The sequence below is a fragment of the Ascaphus truei genome, chromosome 9, assembly GCF_040206685.1.
Source record: "Ascaphus truei isolate aAscTru1 chromosome 9, aAscTru1.hap1, whole genome shotgun sequence".
Taxonomy (NCBI): Eukaryota; Metazoa; Chordata; class Amphibia; order Anura; family Ascaphidae; genus Ascaphus; species Ascaphus truei.
In genome coordinates this window covers 20,861,495-20,880,351 of record NC_134491.1, presented here as the reverse complement: position 1 = coordinate 20,880,351, position 18,857 = coordinate 20,861,495, and the positions used below count along the sequence as shown (strand labels likewise).

Sequence of the window (18,857 nt, the reverse complement as noted above, 5' to 3'; positions counted from 1 at the left end):
GGGGGGGAGTGGGGTATATTTGTAGATGTATTGGGGGGGAGTGGGGTATATTTGTAGATGTATTGGGGGGGGAGTGGGGTATATTTGTAGATGTATTGGGGTGGGGGGAGTGGGGTATATTTGTAGATGTATTGGGGGGGGTATATTTGTAGATGTATTGGGGGGGAGTGGGGTATTTTGTAGATGTATTGGGGGGGAGTGGGGTATATTTGTAGATGTATTGGGGGGGAGTGGGGTATATTTGTAGATGTATTGGGGGGGGAGTGGGGTATATTTGTAGATGTATTGGGGGGGAGTGGGGTATTTGTTGTGTATGGGGGGGGAGTGGGGTATATTTGTAGATGTTTGGGGGGAGTGGGGTATATTTGTAGATGTATTGGGGGGGAGTGGGGTATATTTGTAGATGTATTGGGGGGGGGTGGGGTATATTTGTAGATGTATTGGGTGGGGGGTGTGGGGTATATTTGTAGATGTATTGGGGGGGAATATTTGTAGATGTATTGGGGGGGAGTGGGGTATATTTGTAGATGTATTGGGGGGGGGGGAGTGGGGTATATTTGTAGATGTATTGGGGGGGAGTGGGGTATATTTGTAGATGTATTGGGGGGGAGTGGGGTATATTTGTAGATGTATTGGGGGGGAGTGGGGTATATTTGTAGATGTATTGGGGGGGAGTGGGGTATATTTGTAGATGTATTGGGGGGGGAGTGGGGTATATTTGTAGATGTATTGGGGGGGGAGTGGGGTATATTTGTAGATGTATTGGGGGGGGGAGTGGGGTATATTTGTAGATGTATTGGGGGGGGAGTGTATTTATATGTATTGGGGGTTAAGTTAAAGTTACGCGCTAAAAAAATATTTCCGTGGTAGGTGCGCTATGGGTTAGGGACACACACACACACCTCCCTGCATCAGTAGCTATCTGATTAGTTACAGCTTGGCAAATGGTGAGACCGTCGCTGTAAAAATCAAATTCTACGGACTACAGCGATTCACGTTGCTCTGTCGCGCCTACTATAAGCGCATGCTACAGATTCAATGCATTTGTTTTGAAGCGCCGTTGCCGGCACTATAAGCGCAGCACGGAGGAACCAGGGGCCTCTCTGAGTCAAACACTCCCATTTTCAGCTCCGGGGACCCCTGGTTCTCGAGATATTTACTGGGTTTAAATCTACCACAGGGGAAACAAAATGGCTGCCAATAGGAAGCCGCGAAATCATCGGATCTGGTTTCCTATTTGATGACCATGTAAATCCCCTTTTAAAAAAAATCAGGACGTGATACCGGTAATTTCACCATTAAGTATCTCGGGAACGGGGGTCCCAGAGCTGAACAGCGCCGGAGGGCGCGCCGGTTTCAATCCTGTAAAAAAAAAAAAAAAATGGTTACGTAGGGTGGATTGCTACCTTTACATTGGAGAACGGGGTAACGCTGCTCTCTCCCTAACGTATCCGACGCGTTCCACCGACCTGCTCGCACTGGATCACCACTTGCAGTGATGTCATCGTGATGTATAGGACGTCCAGTGGCAGGCAAGGAGGCGGCGGCAGAAATGTGCATTTAAACAAGTCCCTGCTGTGCGAAATATACAAACTGCGTGTGCTGTCCACGCAGTAACTCCAAGCCGAACACGCAACAAAGTTGTGTCAGTCGCACAGCAAAACCGTGAAGGGCTTGTTGCTTTTGAGAAACGTGCTTAACCCCTTCTGCACCGGGGGGCGGCTGCAAAGTCTCGCTTTGCATACTGATCTATACACAGAGGATCAATATCTTGCAGGATCCTGGGATTTATTTCCAGTGATCAGATTCTCTTCTTTCTCTCCCCCCACCCCCAAAACCACAAGGAACAACTGGCGGAGCCTTCTACTCATTATGGCCTATATATCACCAACATAGTCCACGGCGCAGGGCAGATAGTGGGGGTGAGTTACTGAGCTCCGTTGGACAATATAACGCTATGTTAACCTGCGCTTGTTTTCCATGTCATTAGCTTTGTGAGTAACTCGGGAATCGCACCATACGTTCCCCACTTGGGAAACGACCCCGATTTATCGCAGCTTAGGTAATCTGGGCCGAAGGGATTTAACGGTCAGTGAGGAAGGGGAGGGGGAAAAACAGCACCAGATTCATCAGAAGAATAGTTCCCTGTGCTTCCAATGGGCTGTTGTTTCTTAGGCTTGCGGGTTCTGTCTGGGAGCCCTTGACCCATTGATACCCAGCGTGTCCCCAATGCAAACAGTGGGGTTATGTGGTAAAGTCTGACCGTGGTTAAATGGGGGTAAAAGAAAAAAGTGCTACTGAGCCCGACATTAAAACATTTCTGTATTTGTTAAATATCGGGGTGGGAAGTTATTTAGAACATGAGAGAAATATTTATACAATACTGAGGGTGAGAAGCTTCATGAAATAAATACATTTTGTCAAACTGAATGGAGAACGGTGTTTAAATAAGAAAGTAGTGGTACTGTATAATAGTACAGAAATAAGTAGGGGTCCTCTTACCGCTCCCCTATCGTCGCTCGGATGTAATAATGGAGATAAGAGGAAGCTAATCCAAGTCTAGCTAAATTTGCAACATGCACCCCGTGTGCAGGGGTGAGGGGGTACCCCTGTCGCTAGGACACTTTGCAGTTCTTCCCTCTCTGCCACCTTTTTAGGGATTTTCTTTTCCCACACGCAGAAGAGGGGTCCCGCCCGGGGATAGAATAATTTGGGATGGGTTTCCCCAGGAAGAAGCCTTCTGGCTCAGAGTCCGACGATGAGCAGGACGTGTCCTCTTCTTCTGCCCCCTCGCAGTGTCCAGTTAGCCTGGGGACGCCTATGTCACCGGCTGTGCCCCTGACTGGCCCTGGGGACCCCTCCTCACTGCTGGTGACAGGGGATGAGTCCTGCAGTGATGGGGATAAACCCATGGGGCTCCTTCCTCCAGGAGGCGCTGTGTGATCTTGGTGCCCGCAGTGCAGGTGTGAGCTGCTCCCGTTAGAGGGGGTCAGCGCTGTGGGTGGGGTCCCCATGACACCCCCATGTGGATGGTGGTCTTGAGATTCACACGGGGAACAGCACTGGGGGCAGTAGAGGTGCCCGTTGTCCACCCTGAACTCTGATCCCTGGAGAGATGCCCCACAGCGGGAGCAGCAGAAGCAGGCGGGCAGCGCGTGCCAGTACTGTCCCCGGTGGGTCACCAGATCCCCGTCAGGATCTGTAATACAGGAGAATATGTACATAACCAAATGACCCAATGAATTAACAAGTACCAGACGCTATGTGACACTTCTGTCACTGTCACACTGCGGGGGGAGGGACAGACTCCATAGCTCCTTTCTGTCTGTGTCACTGTCGCCCTCTGGTGGGACGGACAGAGTCCATGTCCCAGAAGTTCCTTCTGTCTGTGTCACTGTCACCCTGCGGTGGGACAGACTGTAGGACATAGATCTCTTCTGTCTGTGTCACTGTCACCCTGCGGTGGGACAGACTGTAGGACATAGATCCCTTCTGTCTGTGTCACTGTCACCCTGCGGTGGGACAGACTGTAGGACATAGATCCCTTCTGTCTGTGTCACTGTCACCCTGCGGTGGGAGAGACAGACTCCATGTCCCAGAAGTCTAGGGTGACCATATTTGTCACGGCAAAAACCGGGACAAATGTCACGTACATGCAGTCGGCGCTCGCCAGCGGGATACAAAGCAGAGACAGCACCAGAAAAAGTCGGCACAGAGGCCTTAAACCCGGGACATCTGGTCACCCTACATAAGTCCCTTCTGTCCGTCACCCCCCAGCGAAGGGACACACTGACCCCACCGCCCCCTGGTACTCACTGATGGGGTCCCCGCAGGCCTCGCAGTTCTCCGCATGCAGCCGCAGGAAGCAGTGGCTGCAGAATGGTCTCCCCCCCTTCATCACGTAGCGGCGCCCCCCCAGCACCTCCTCGCACTCCCAGCAGCGGAAATGTTCCACGTGCCAGCGGTGGCCCTCAGCCACGATGCAGCTCTCTGACAGAATCAGCTGCAGGGGGAAGAGAGGCAGGGGGACAGGGAATTAGGGAGCCTCGGGGACAGCGAGACACCCCCACACCACCCACACGGACCGCGTGTTGGTTAAATATTGGGGGCCACCTATAGGGATGCTGTAACTACCCCCCCGCCATGCGTTACTAGCTCGTCTGGCAGGAAAGGGGTTAACCCAGGGGTGGGCAACGCCACTCCTGAAGGGCCACCAACAGGTCAGGTTTGCAGGATATCCCTGCTTCAGCACGGGTGGCTCTAATCAGTGGCTCAGTCTTTGACTCAGTGGCTGATTAACTCCAGTCACCAAGGGCCATCAACAGGTCGGTTTTCTAGGATATCCCTGCTTCAGCACAGACGGCTCAACCACTCCCTGCTTCAGCACAGGTGGCTCAGTCGAAGACTGTGCTGAAGCAGGGATATCCTGTTAATCTGACCTGTTAGTGGCCCTGGAGGACTGGAGTTGCCCGCCCCTGTATTAAATCATCCCTGGAACGTTGGGGAATGTTTTCGCCCCCGGCGCTCTCCGCATTCTGACATTTGCCAGACGACATTTTCACTTCTGTTTTTCATTTTTTTGGAAGGGGTTTGGTCTCAGTTTCTCCCGCAGACGTCCTGATTATTTCTCTTTTTTTTTTAAGCAGAGATATCAAATATTAAAAGGGGCATCTCCCCCCCTCCTCCCTCCCTCTTCCTCCTCCCCCCCCCCCCCAATATTCCTCATTTCGAAAGGCCGCTCGAGGTAATGGCCCCTAATGCAGATTAACCAATCATAGTTCATTTATTTTATTATTATTTTTCTTAGTTGTTGTTTTATTTCATTTAATAAAAGCTCCCAAAGCCGGCAGTCGGGTGCTCACTCCACAACCGCTGCTGTTCACTCTCCCACTCGCTGCCCCACCAGGCAGCACAGAGCTGCGTTCCGTGGATACATCAAAGGGTCTTATTAGAAAGCGGAACTCAATCTTCTCAGATAGGGAAGGGCCACTAATGTCAGCTGGGACGGGATTAGCGGCCAGATTAATTTAGGAATAAAATGCAAAAGTTTTAAACAAAAAAAAGATCAGTGAGCAGGTGCCAGCAGACATCCTACAGCAGACCTTCACCAAGTGAAAAAATTAAGCAGGTAGCCCATTTAAAACGTTGGGTGGCAGTGACGGGGTTAATGTGCCGGCCCCGCTTAATGGCGCGCTCTCTTTCCCGCACCTGGTCGCAGGCCGCACAGCGCGCTCTGCTCAGCTCCGCGTGGTGCCGGCCGCAGTAAATCCGCCCGTCCTGGGCGAAGTAGATAAAGTGCTCCAGAGGGTGGCGGCAGGTGTCGCAGACAAAGCAGCTCAGGTGCCAGCGGAGCCCCTCCTCCTGCGCCCGCCCTGCGCCCACGGCAGTGTCGCCCGCTGCAATTCTCCCTCCGCACTGCGACGGGGGAAAAAAAAAAAAAAAAGCATTATCGCCCCATTGAAAGAAGCGGAAATCCGCCCAAAACAGGCTCTAAAAAAACATGCAATATTTGTATTTGCTGCGCACTGCACGGCGGAGGGTTTTTAATGTCTGGTTATACCCACTACCAGCTTCACGTTGCATAGACAGCCACCAGCCTCGCAATAGCTGCCTGTGAGTACAGTGTTGAGCGCCACTGATATAACTTCTTTTCCACTTCTATAGCCTGACTAGGGGTCAGGGTTATATCACCGGCTGCCAGCTCACTGTGGGATATAGCGCTACCTATTTGTTTTTTCTTTTGCCTGTGAGTAGGGTTACTGGCTCTGCACTTCTTTAACCCCGGCTGTGCTGAAAAGCTGTGTAATGCGGCAGGCATAAGCTTATAGGGGCCCCATGTTAAAATGGATGAGAAGTAAAGTGGGACACTGTGCTCATTTGCATGTTATTACCCAGAATCCCTGGCTGCAGTGGAAGCAGTGTATGCTAAGAGATAATGGGGAAGGGCAGGGTTGCAGACCTGTCTGACACATGTGCGCACACGCGGCACTTTTATTTGCTATAAAAGAAGAAAAAAAACGAATGTTTTAGTGCTTAATTAGTTTGGTTTTAATTCCCCTTTAGAAACTAAATCTTAATTTCCTTTTTTTTTTTTAAAGATCCCCACAACATATCCCCGGTAATAAAACAGACGCAGGTGTCTCCAGGAAAAAATAATAGAGAAAAGTAAAAAAAGGGGGTTGTTAAAAGACGAAACAAACAACAATACTGAAGCTGTACTTCCCGCTTTATAAAGAGACAACACAAGGAATTATAGCACAATAAATGCAACAGATAAGATCAGACAATAGGAAAGGAAATCCCTGCCCCGCAGAGCTTGCAATCTAAGTGGCAAAATGGGAAACTTACAGAGACGGCAGGTGAGGGAGTAAATGCAGAGACGGCAGGTGAGGGAGTAAGTGCAGAGACGGCAGGTGAGGGAGTAAGGGCAGAGACGGCAGGTGAGGGAGTAAGGGCAGAGACGGCAGGTAAGGGAGTAAGGGCAGAGACGGCAGGTGAGGGAGTAAGTGCGGGAGTAAGTGCAGAGACGGCAGGTGAGGGAGTAAGTGCAGAGACGGCAGGTGAGGGAGTGAGTGCAGAGACGGCAGGTGAGGGAGTGAGTGCAGAGACGGCAGGTGAGGGAGTGAGTGCAGAGACGGCAGGTGAGGGAGTGAGTGCAGAGACGGCAGGTGAGGGAGTGAGTGCAGAGACGGCAGGTGAGGGAGTGAGTGCAGAGACGGCAGGTGAGGGAGTGAGTGCAGAGACGGCAGGTGAGGGAGTGAGTGCAGAGACGGCAGGTGAGGGAGTGAGTGCAGAGACGGCAGGTGAGGGAGTGAGTGCAGAGACGGAAGGTGAGGGAGTGAGTGCAGAGACGGCAGGTGAGGGAGTGAGTGCAGAGACGGCAGGTGAGGGAGTGAGTGCAGAGACGGAAGGTGAGGGAGTGAGTGCAGAGACGGCAGGTGAGGGAGTGAGTGCAGAGACGGCAGGTGAGGGAGTGAGTGCAGAGACGGCAGGTGAGGGAGTGAGTGCAGAGACGGCAGGTGAGGGAGTGAGTGCAGAGACGGCAGGTGAGGGAGTGAGTGCAGAGACGGCAGGTGAGGGAGTGAGTGCAGAGACGGAAGGTGAGGGAGTGAGTGCAGAGACGGCAGGTGAGGGAGTGAGTGCAGAGACGGCAGGTGAGGGAGTGAGTGCAGAGACGGCAGGTGAGGGAGTGAGTGCAGAGACGGCAGGTGAGGGAGTGAGTGCAGAGACGGCAGGTGAGGGAGTGAGTGCAGAGACGGAAGGTGAGGGAGTGAGTGCAGAGACGGCAGGTGAGGGAGTGAGTGCAGAGACGGCAGGTGAGGGAGTGAGTGCAGAGACGGCAGGTGAGGGAGTGAGTGCAGAGACGGCAGGTGAGGGAGTAAGTGCAGAGACGGCAGGTGAGGGAGTAAGTGCAGAGACGGCAGGTGAGGGAGTAAGTGCAGTAGATCAGCAGTGCGCAAAGTGCCCCCCAGGGGGGGCGTGAGATTTTCTGGGCGGGAGGGGGGCTGTTAGAGGCCCCGCACTTCCAAGAAAGCATTTAAAATAAATGCCGTGGATCGCGTGAGGCCTCTGTAACTTTTACTTACCTTCCCTTCCAGCGATGCGTCTCCATGGCAACCCGGCGGCAAATGACAGGGAGGGGGGGCACGAGCCGGAGGGGAGTGGAGGCAGGGGGGGGGGCGCATGTCAGAAACTTTGCCCACCCCTGCAGTAGATGGCAGTGTTTGGCAGGAGTGACTGGGATAGTAACCATGAATCCAGGCTCTTGGCATGCTTCATTTAAGAGGTGGGGAGAGAAGGTGCACGGCGGCGTATAGTAAGTGTGAGGGAGTCCCACAGGTAAGGGGCAGTGAGGGAGAAGGGTTTAAGGCGAGAGAGCAGTAGAGGTGAAAGGGGTGGAAAGGAGACAGTTATGGGTAGAGCGCAGGAGACGATCAGGGCCATAGCGAGAGATCAAAGCTGATATGTAGGGAGGAGCAGATGAGTGCACAGCCTTGAAGGGAAGGAGGAGAACGTTGCAGCTGATCCGGAAACTTGATGGGAAGCCAGGAGAGGGATTTAGGAGGAGATGAGAAGAGACTGTTTTGGGAGAAACAAGTTCCCCGGCATTAATGCAGAAGACTTGAAAGCCATTTTGTTTTCCCTGGAGGGGACGCTGCAGGCGGACACAACACCAGGTATGTTTCACAGGAACCAGGGGGGTCTCTGGAGCTGAAATAATGAGGCTTACCTCCACAGACCCCCTGCTTCCTATCGAAGTAAAGCAATAAATCACAACGCTAGAAGCCGGCTTTTGTTCCTTAATAAATCCTGTGTTGGTTTTTTGCAGCAGCTTTGCAGGTGGGAGAGTCTGACTCGGGTCTGCAGCAGCGTGTTCAGTTATTACTCACCCTCACACAGCAGCTGTCGGGGGTCCCTGGGGTTGCTGGGATGATAACCCCTCGTCTCATGCAGTGCAGTCTCCTGTGTGCGCTAAACGTCTGCAGCTCCCTCCTCTCCTGCTCACCCAGAGCCGTGCAAAACCTCTCCTGCAAGAGAAGAGATGGATAAATCCATCAGGCTGGGAGGGAAGGGAAGTATCCGCTGGGTATAAAATGTGTTCATGTGTACAGCGCTTTCCAAACCTCACAGGTCTCTTCTTCACGTGCACTGAGCTTTCCAAACCTCACAGGTCTCTTCTTCACGTGTACTGAGCTTTCCAAGCCTCACAGGTCTCTTCTTCATGTGTAGAGAGCTTTCCAAACCTCACAGGTTGCTTCTACACATGTCCAGAGCTTTCCAACCCTCACAGGTCTCTTCTTCATGTTAGGGTGGCCTGTGAGGTTTGGAAATGTCTGTACACCTTACTTTGGCCATTAAAAAGGTATCAGAGCCTGTGACAGAGCTATAACCCACAGAACTAATAGGGCTATTATAACTTTGAACTGCCACAATTTAGCAATGGATATACATATGTGTGTGCATGTGTGCGTGTGTGCGTGTGTGCGTGTGTGCGTGTGTGTAAGAGTACCCAAGTGTGTGTGTACGAGTAAAAGTGCATTTTATGAGGAGCAGCAGTGATAGCAGTAGCAGCCTTTCATGCAGCCACCACTGGGGTGGACTCCTGTGAGCACAGGGAGACACACGGAGACACACACAGGGAAACACACAGGAAAACACACAGAGACACACACAGAGACACAGGGAGACACACACAGGGAGACACACGGAAACACACAGCGAGACACACAGCGAGACACACAGGCTGCTGTTATATGAAATCTTACATCACAATCCTGCGGCGGAAGCAGCTGGAGAAGAGTTCGGATGAGATTCAGCTCCTGTGCGTCACCACTGGACATGGCGACTGTCACAGCGCTGGGACGAGCCTGGAGAGAACAGGACAGGCTCTGAGCCAGGAGAACCCTGTCACTGGGCAGAAAGCGGGGCACAGTTATGTGAAAAATGGGGACACGCTCCCTCCATCCTTAACCCATTCAGTGCTGAAAGGGTCAGCCGCACACTGAAGGGTAACAGGTATAAACAACCCATTGTGTGGTGTTAGTTCTTATTTTGAGTTTCAGAATAATGGAAAGTTGGAGCAGATCAGCAATATCTCCCCCACTCAGTGTGTAATACTCCGCACTCACTGCCATCGCTGCACACACCCGCTTACACTGCGGCTAAACGCCTTTCAGAAGTTAGGAAAACTAGTGCAAGAGAGCACCGGATTTACCAAAAACTAGATCCGAATGAAAGGAAGAGACATTTACTGCTATTTACTGTACCTGTTTTGCAGTGGATAGACATAGTAACGAGTAACATAGGAGGAATAGATCAGTTTGAAAAAAGACACCTGTCCATCAAGTTCAAACTTTGATCAATTAGAACTGAACCAGCTGAAAGTACCCAGCATTGTTCGGGGAATTCTAAGAAACCAACCTCATCCCTCCCCCCTTTATCTCTCTCCCCCCTCCATCTCCCTCCTCCCCCCTTTATCTCACTCCCTCCTCCCCCCTTTATCTCTCTCCCCCCTCCCCCCTTTATCTCTCTCCCCCCTCCCCCCTTTATCTCTCTCCCCCCTCCCCCCTTTATCTCTCTCCCCCCTCCATCTCTCTCCCCCCTCCCCCCTTTATCTCTCTCCCCCCTCCCCCCTTTATCTCTCTCCCCCCTCCCCCCTTTATCTCTCTCCCCCTCCCCCCTTTATCTCTCTCCCCCCTCCCCCCTTTATCTCTCTCCCCCCTCCATCTCTCTCCCCCCTCCCCCCTTTATCTCACTCCCTCCTCCCCCCTTTATCTCTCTCCCCCCTCCCCCTTTATCTCTCTCCCCCCTCCCCCCTTTATCTCTCTCCCCCCTCCCCCCTTATCTCTCTCCCCCATCTACTTTCCTTTAATACCTTCTGATGTCTCTAATTCTTTCCGCCTGTCTCTCCTTCTCCAGCGTTCTTACTTTCTCCTCCGGTGCCAACGGACTTCCTCTCTTTCTCTGTTAACTTTATAGCTATCTGACCCTCCTTATCTGCCACCAGGCTATGTGCATTATGATGTCACGTGCCAGATACATAGCCTACCAGGTATAAACACCCAGTGGCTGACGTGCTGAGAGAAATTGTAATAACTCAGAATTAAAAATAGAATGTATCCAATTTCCTAAAACAGACACAAACCTGCTCCTTAATCTCAGGAACCATCATACAAAATGTGGTTACGATAGCGTAAGAGGTGTCCAAATGCCTAGCGCACAGACAGACACCTTTCCAACATATATAGTAGATGAGATACTCCTATTTACATTGATCCACAGTACACCAAACTTTCAATTATGTCTACAAGGGGAACAATCCTATCCTGACCTCCGTGAGATCCCAGCAGGTTTCAGTAACCTCACTGGGACGCCTGTGTATCTCTCCCTTTACCACCTCCTCTGGGAGGCTGTGCCATGCATCCAGTGACTGGGGGGAGGTCTGCAAGTCTTCCCTTCTTCCTCACCTCCAGGTCAGGATATTCCTCCAGGGCGCAGCCGGAGTCACTGTCAGAAGACGATAGTGTGGGGGGGCCAGATGTCGCCCCCCGGCCCGGGGCAGCACTTTCAGGTGCCATGCGAGGGGGTTCGGAGGGGCATCAACCTGAGATGGGCAGCTGCAAAGAGAGAGGGGGAGGGGAGAATCCCTGCAGTGAACAGACGGGCCTGTGTTCTCTGATGTTATAGAGTACATCGCTTAGGGGTGGAGGTGTTCATGTATAAAAACCGGACACCCACAGAGAAAGAAATAAACTAAACAACTGGGGGAGCCAGAAGACCCTCTCCTACCCCCCAGAGGCAGGAGTGTGTGCATATATATATATATATATAGATATATATATATATATATATATATATATATATATATATATATATATATATATATCTATATCTATCTATATATATATATATATATATATATAGATAGATATATATATAGATATATATATATCTATATATATATATATAGATATATATATGTGTATATGTGTATGTGTGTGTATATATATGTGTATATAATATATATATATGTATATATATATCAAATGAAAATATTACTGTATGCTCATTTGCATGTCTTAGACAGGTCTGCAACCCCGCCTTTCACCATTATCACCCAGCACACAGCACTTCCACTGCAGCAAAGGATTCTGGGAAATGACATGCAAATGACCACACAGTGCCACCTTTTGCTTCAAAACCATTTTTAACATGGTTCCCTATAGGCTTAAGCTTGCTGCATGGTCACAGCTTTTGAGCACAGCCAGGGTTAAGATGCATAGCCAGTAAACCCACCCACCCACCGACAGCCGTTTTGACCTTGATGGGTCTCATCAGTGTGGGGTTGATTATACCGGCTATGCAAAAATGAAGCAATGTGGATGGGGTTTACCATACTTAGTTAAGTTATGGTGGGTAAAAAAAGGTTTAAAAAAACCCTCCACTGCAAAGCATTTAGCAAATGGAAATATTACTGTATGCTCATTTGCACGTCTTAGACAGGTCTGCAACCCCGCCTGTCACCATTATCACCTAGCACACAGCACTTCCACTGCAGCAAGGGATTCTGGGAAATCATGTCATTTCCCAGAATCCCTTGCTGCAGTGGAAGGGCTGTGTGATAATGGTGAAAGGCGGGGTTGCAGACCTGTCTAAGACATGCAAATGAGCATACAGTAATATTTCCATTTGCTAAATGCTTTGCAGTGGAGGGTTTTTGTCATTTGTGTTACCCACCATAACTTAACTACACACACACACACACACACACACACACACACACACACACACACACACACACACACACACACACACACACACACACACACACACACGTTTGTGAACCCCAATGATAATTACTATGGAATTTCTGTTTTTCTATGATAACCTTCTTGAATCAAAACCAGTCTTGTTTTAAATATCCAAAATGGTTTATTTTAACCAATTCCTTGTTTTGCAACAAATTGATGTATGAATTGTGACAAACAATGTGTAATTAGGAGTCAGGGCATGTGCAAAAGTAAGTGAAACCCTGGTTGTGACGATCGAGCCCCTAAATAGTGTTGGGACTGAAGGGGTTAATGTGTAAACTGTGGTTAATAACTTGCATTCCCCTTGACCATCTGTATTTATCCCAGATTGCAGCTGAATTTCCCAGCTGCAATGCGTTTTAAACGGTGTGTCCCCTAAATCATCTTGGGAGGGAAAGGGTTAACTGTATGGTGTGTATAATCCTGTGTTCCCTGTCCTAAAACACGATTCTTTCACTGGAAAATGTATTTTAGAACTTGTCAATGTTTTTGCTATAAGTTATAATATAGAGCAGAGCTCACCGAATGGAGCTTTGATGGGTTAAGTGTATGCAAGGGGAGAACACTTAAAGTCCTTTTGTCATGTCCTACACTTCCCGACCCCTGTGGATAAGTAACACCAGAGGTGAAACAATATGCTGATCAAAGGGACTATGACTCACCCCATTGGATATGCAGACGGGTCTCACAACTAGGTGATAACCATTTCGCTTGTCAAAGGTCATTTCAGCCAGACTTTCGGACTACAGAGAATTTGCCTCTGTTTTCTAAGTGGGGGCTAGTTCAATGCCCCCTGTGCATGTCTGGAGCTGTCAGAGGAGGGTTAAATCAGCTCTCCCACGTGACTTGGCAATGTCTGATAGGTGCAAGATAATTCATTGCCAATCCGATGAAGCTCATGTTAAAAACCAGGTCCCTTAGCTTTAAAAGGTGCCTGCAGCATCATCCCTGTGTCACGGATGACACGCAAATTCGTGAAGCGTTCCATATTTTTCTCTCCAAAAATTACAGAACAAGGCGCTGCGGATTGCGTCCAACGCTCCACTTCCTACAAGAACAGCAGACCTTCATAGGGAACTGGGTATCGAGATGTTAGATGAACATCTAAAGAAGCTCAACAAGAAATTCTACAAGGAACTGGACCAGAACTCAAACCCGCTGATCAAGAAGCTTGCTGCGATCTCTGCAAACCCATTTGACCGCTACCCACGACCCATCACAGCGCTGAACCTGTGAAACCAACTCAACTGTGGCAAGTAACACAGATCAAGAAGCTTCCTAAAGAGTGCGACAATACACTCAACAAGAGAACTTGGAGTAATGAGGCTCAAGCCTCGGTATCCAATATCACCACTGACAGATTTAATCTGTCAGTCAGAACAGAACGGTCATCCCTGTGTCACCTATCACAGCGCTGACCCTGTGAAACCAACTCAACTGTGGCAAGTAACACAGATCAAGAAGCTTTCTAAAGTGTGCGACAATATACTCAACAAGAGAACTTGGAGTAATGAGGCTCAAGCCTTGGTATCCAATATCACCACTGACAGACTTAATCTGTCAGTCAGAACAGAACAGGCAGTCAATCCCTGTGTTGTTGTTGTTGAATCCTGTGAAGATCTAATCCTGAGGAACGAACTGCGGTGTGACCTGGTATTTAGTTCCTGTGATTGCTGTTCATGATGTCCTGAATTCAAGGGTGAACTGCTATCCCTGCGTCGGGATATTTCGCCCTATACCATCTTGTAAGTGTTTTTATCCCATGTTATTCGTCTTGCTGTGTGTGTTATTCTGAAAAGAAATAAACGTATCGCTGTCTTGCACCAATCAATTCCCAGTGATTTTGTGTTGATAAGTTCTGTTCCACCGTGACACTGGTTTTATCAGCTAAATTAAAGGTGATAATTAGAATCACGTGTTCAAATAATTAGGTAGATCTTCAGGTGTGAGTTTTGGAGGCCCCACCCTATATAAAGATCAGAAACTTTGTGAGTTTGGTCTTCATCAAACAGGTGTGTGAAAACGCGTCATGCCATGAGATCAAAAGAAAATCGCAGAGGACCACAGTTATTGATGCTCATCAGTCTGGAAAGGGATACAAAACCATTTCTAAGGATTTGGGGCTCCATCAGTCCACTGTCAGACACTGTCTACAAACGGAGAACGTTCAAGACCACAGTCACTCTACTCTCAATCGGTCATCCTACCAAAATCTCTCCAAGAAAAAACCGGCAAACCATCCAGGAAGTCACAAAGAGCCCCAGAGTAACATCCAAGGATCTGCAGGCCCCTCTCGCCTTGGCTAATGTGAGTGTTCATGACTCAACTATCAGAAAAACACTGAACAAGAATGGTGTTCATGGACGGATAGCCAGGAGGAACCCACTGCTCTCTAAAAAGAACATTGCTGCCCGTCTGAAGTTCGCCAAAGAGCACATAGATAATCCACAAGATTTCTGGAACAATGTTCTCTGGACAGATGAGTCAAAGATAGAACGTTTTGGCCTCGATGAGAAACGTTATGTTTGATATAAACCAAACACTGCGTTCGAATTGAAGAACCTCATCCCAACCGTCAAGCATGGTGGTGGGATTGTCAGGTCATCTGTCCGTGAGATGAAACTGAACGGAAAGTTGCTCATGCAGCACGACAATGATCCTAAACATGCAATCAGATCTACAAAAGAAAAGCTGCAGAAGAAGAAATTCTGCTTTTTAGAATGGCCTAGTCAAAGTCCGGACGTAAATCCCATCGAATTGTTGTGGCAGGACCTGAAGCGAGCTGTCCATGCAAGGAAGCCCTCAAATGTCACTGAGCTGAAGCAGTAAGAAGGAATGGGCCAAAATTCCTCAGACCCGATGTGAGAGACTGACCGGCAGTTACAGGACACGCGCAGTAGAAGTCATTGCTGCTCAAGGGGGCGCCATCAGGTACTGAATCTAAGGCCGAGTCCATAGAAGGACAGGCCGTGCTGAGCTGTGCGGACGCTCCGCGCTGAGCCCCTGCATCCTCAATGAGGATGCCTTGAGAGGGGGCTCACGCGAGCGTCCGCAGGCGTGCTGACGAGTTGGAGTTTTCAGCCGAGCGCCAAGCTGTTTTTCAGCGCGCTGTCGGCTGAAAACCTCCAATCACAGCACAGCAGTGTCAACGTCACGGCGCCGTGACGTTGGCGCCGTGACGTCAGTGCGTCGCGGGCGATTGGCCCAGCGACATCACTGCCCCGCCTCCCTCAGTCTCCCCCCGCCTCCGATCGCGCCCGCTGGCTCGCCTGCATGGGCATGAAATCGCGCAGATTTCAGCAGGCGAGCCTCAGCGTCAGCGCGGCTCCGAACACACCCATCTATGGCCCGGGCCTTAGGCTGAGTCTCCGCTAATGCTGAGCGGGAGGCGCTTGCCGCGGTTACTTACATATATAGATATATGTCAGTCCCCGCTCACGCGGTGTGTGCTCTCGCTCGCGGGCACACACGATCACCCGCGCTCGGCGCTTATGTAAAACAGAAAAACTGACTTTCTAGCGTGCTCAACTACCCGCAATGCCCCCCCCCCCCCCGTACGCACGTAAATGCCAGGACACCCGGCGATCATTCTTGGAGCGCTCTCAGCGCCAGCGGGGACTCAGCCTAAAGGGTCACATACTTTCTCACACATGGATATTGAATGTTGAATCATTTGGGGATAAATAAACGTTACAAAAGTATCATGTTCTTGTGTCATTTGTTATCTGTGTCTCAGGTTATCTATTACTAGGACTTAGATTAAGATCTAATAACATTTTAGGTTTGAAATGTGTAACAATCCTAATGGGTTCACAACTAATGGGTTCACAAACTTTTTCTCGCCACTGTATACACACACACACACACACACACACACACACACACACACGTTTGTAAGTATAATTTGCTAAGATCTCATTAAACATATCACTGCCTTTAGTTCTCTTTGGTCCTAAATGATACCTTCCCATTAGTGATTCAGCTCCTATTCTGTGTCACTCACAAGTTTCCAAAGCGACCTCCCCACCTCGCCCTCTCTCCCTCCCCACCTCGCCCTCTCTCCCTCCCCACCTCGCCCTCTCTCCTCTGCACCTCACCCTCTCTCCCTTCACACCTCTCCCACTGTCCCTGGCTGTTGTCACTTAGACTGATCCCTTTGGTCGGAGCACACACTCCCTCCCTGACTCAGGATGTCTCACAGATCCCATGCTGCTCTCTTTGATACCAGAGACTGGCTCTGTGCTGCTCTGCTCTGTGCTGCTCTGCTTTATGATGCTCTGTGCTGCTCTGCACTGTTCTGCCTTGTGCTGCTCTGTGGTGCTCTGCTCTGTCCTGTGCTGCTCTGCTTTGTGGTGCTCTGTGCTGCTCTGCACTGTTCTGCCTTGTGCTGCTCTGTCCTGTGCTGCTCTGCTTTGTGGTGCTCTGTGCTGCTCTGCACTGTTCTGCCTTGTGCTGCTCTGTCCTGTGCTGCTCTGCTTTGTACTGCTCTGTGGTGCTCTGCTCTGTCCTGTGCTGCTCTGCTTTGTACTGCTCTGCTCTGTGCTGCTCTGCTTTCTAGGCATATTCTGTCACTGTTGCCCTGTATCAGAGCTGTGTGATACACTCAGGGACAGAACTTTAGGCGATATACCTCATTCATGTATATATATATATATATATATACACTTTAATGATAGAATTCTGATGAATCATTGTGTATAGGAAATATTTTATTATTTACAACAAATAAAGCTTAACAAGATGAATGAACACTTATGAGCAGGACTGCATTCACACGATAAAAAAAGTTAGGCAACACCTAGCATCATTAGGAACATACAATCAAATGGAACAGTCAGACCACTTTCTTGAAATAGAAAAATGATGATTGATGATACATAGAGATAAATATAGATAAAAAGATAAATATAGACAGACAGATACATAGATAGGATAGATAGATTTAGATAAACAGAAAAAAATATATATATACAGATAGATAAAGATATACAGATAGCTCTCTCTCTCTCTATATATATAGCAAATGGAAATATTATTACTGTGTGCTCATTTGCATGTCTTAGACAGGTCTGCAACCCTGCCTTTCACCATTATCGCCCAGCACACAGCGCTTCCACTGCAGCAAGGAATTCTGGGAAATGTCATGCAAATGGGCACACAGTGCCGCCTTTTGCTTCAAATCCATTTTGACATGAACCCCTGTACGCTTATGCTTGCTGCATTGCACAGCTTTTCAGCACAGCCTGGGTTAGGCTGCGCTTATAGTGCCGGCGACGGCGACAAAACAAATGTATTGCCGCCGTCACTTGCACTTATAGTAGAAGCGACGCTACGGAGCGTCAGCGTGACGTCACCATACGGCACTATAAGCGCAGCCTTATAAGATGCACAGGCAGCAAACACAGCCACAGACAGCTGTTCCGACCTTTCGGGTCTCCTCGTTGTGGGGTTGGTTATACTGGCTTTGCAATTTGAAGCCTGGATAGGTATCCACCACACATTGGTTAAGTTATGGCGGGTAAAAAAACGACAAAATCCCCTCCACTATAAAGCAGATATACATATGAGATATTTTTGTGCAGTGGGTATTATCATAACACTCTGCCTGTTCCCTGGATACCGCAGCTGGGGGAGCTTCTCACTGCAGCGCATAGCTGTTAATTATTAAGCCAGAGAACAGCAAACTCAGAGGCCCCTTCTGAGACACCGCACCAAGATTGTCAGCTCTGTGGGCCAGGCACTCACCTCGGTGAGGGTTATACACATGGCCTTTCCTATCCCCATCTCATGCTGAGCATGGAAACCTGTCTTGCTTGTTAACACAAGGTGACTGCAGCTCTTTCCTTCTCCCTCTCTGAGTAATGTGTGCACTTGCTACAAAGTTACTACAGTAAGGTTGTTACTCAGTATTTGCCAGAGTCTGCTGTTACCCCCACTTCAGTATACACAGACCGGGAGTACCAGTACTGTGTATTCCCAAACCTGGTCTTCCACATTCAGTTTAAAAGAAACGAAAAGTAGCAAAACACAGGAGGGGAGCAGCATTTGCTCCATTGCTTAACTACTTCACTGCCAGGCTGGGGGGGCAGACACAGTATCGCTACTTTATTTAGGGCACTTCCCCTAAGTACACCCAACCCCTCCTAGCATTGTAAGTATGCTAGAATGAATGGGCTGTATTTGCCTCCACCACCCCAGCAGGAAGACGTATCCATGCATCTACTACTCTTTCAGTAAAAAAAAGCACTTCCTGAGTCTGTCACCTGCCCAGGCTCAGCATGTCACCTCCACCTTCTGTCACCTGCCCAGGCTCAGCATGTCACCTCCACCTTCTGTCACCTGCCCAGGCTCAGCATGTCACCTCCACCTTCTGTCACCTGCCCAGGCTCAGCATGTCACCTCCACCTTCTGGCACCTGCCCAGGCTCAGCATGTCACCTCCACCTTCTGGCACCTGCCCAGGCTCAGCATGTCACCTCCACCTTCTGTCACCTGCCCAGGCTCAGCATGTCACCTCCACCTTCTGTCACCTGCCCAGGCTCAGCAT

General features: G+C 49.5%; 1 protein-coding gene across 8 annotated transcripts in view; it reads right to left on the bottom strand.

The window, feature by feature from the left end:
* Nucleotides 1-2,305: 2,305 nt before the first annotated feature.
* Nucleotides 2,306-18,857, bottom strand: part of PRICKLE4 (prickle planar cell polarity protein 4) — a 17,233-nt gene continuing 681 nt past the window's right edge. For 3 of the 8 annotated variants that reach the window (XM_075613653.1, XM_075613652.1, XM_075613654.1), the window contains exons 3-8: nucleotides 10,968-11,117; nucleotides 9,267-9,368; nucleotides 8,391-8,528; nucleotides 5,209-5,415; nucleotides 3,817-4,003; nucleotides 2,306-3,199 (exon numbers count right to left, since the gene is read on the bottom strand). In XM_075613653.1, coding sequence (XP_075469768.1) covers nucleotides 2,616-3,199; nucleotides 3,817-4,003; nucleotides 5,209-5,415; nucleotides 8,391-8,528; nucleotides 9,267-9,368; nucleotides 10,968-11,078 — 1,329 coding nt within the window. In that variant the 5' untranslated portion in view covers nucleotides 11,079-11,117 and the 3' untranslated portion in view covers nucleotides 2,306-2,615. Of the gene's footprint in view, nucleotides 3,200-3,816; nucleotides 4,004-5,208; nucleotides 5,416-8,390; nucleotides 8,529-9,266; nucleotides 9,412-10,967; nucleotides 11,118-18,574 lie in introns of all 8 variants that reach the window. The other 5 variants (XM_075613649.1, XM_075613651.1, XM_075613650.1 and 2 more) reach the window with 5 other exon arrangements.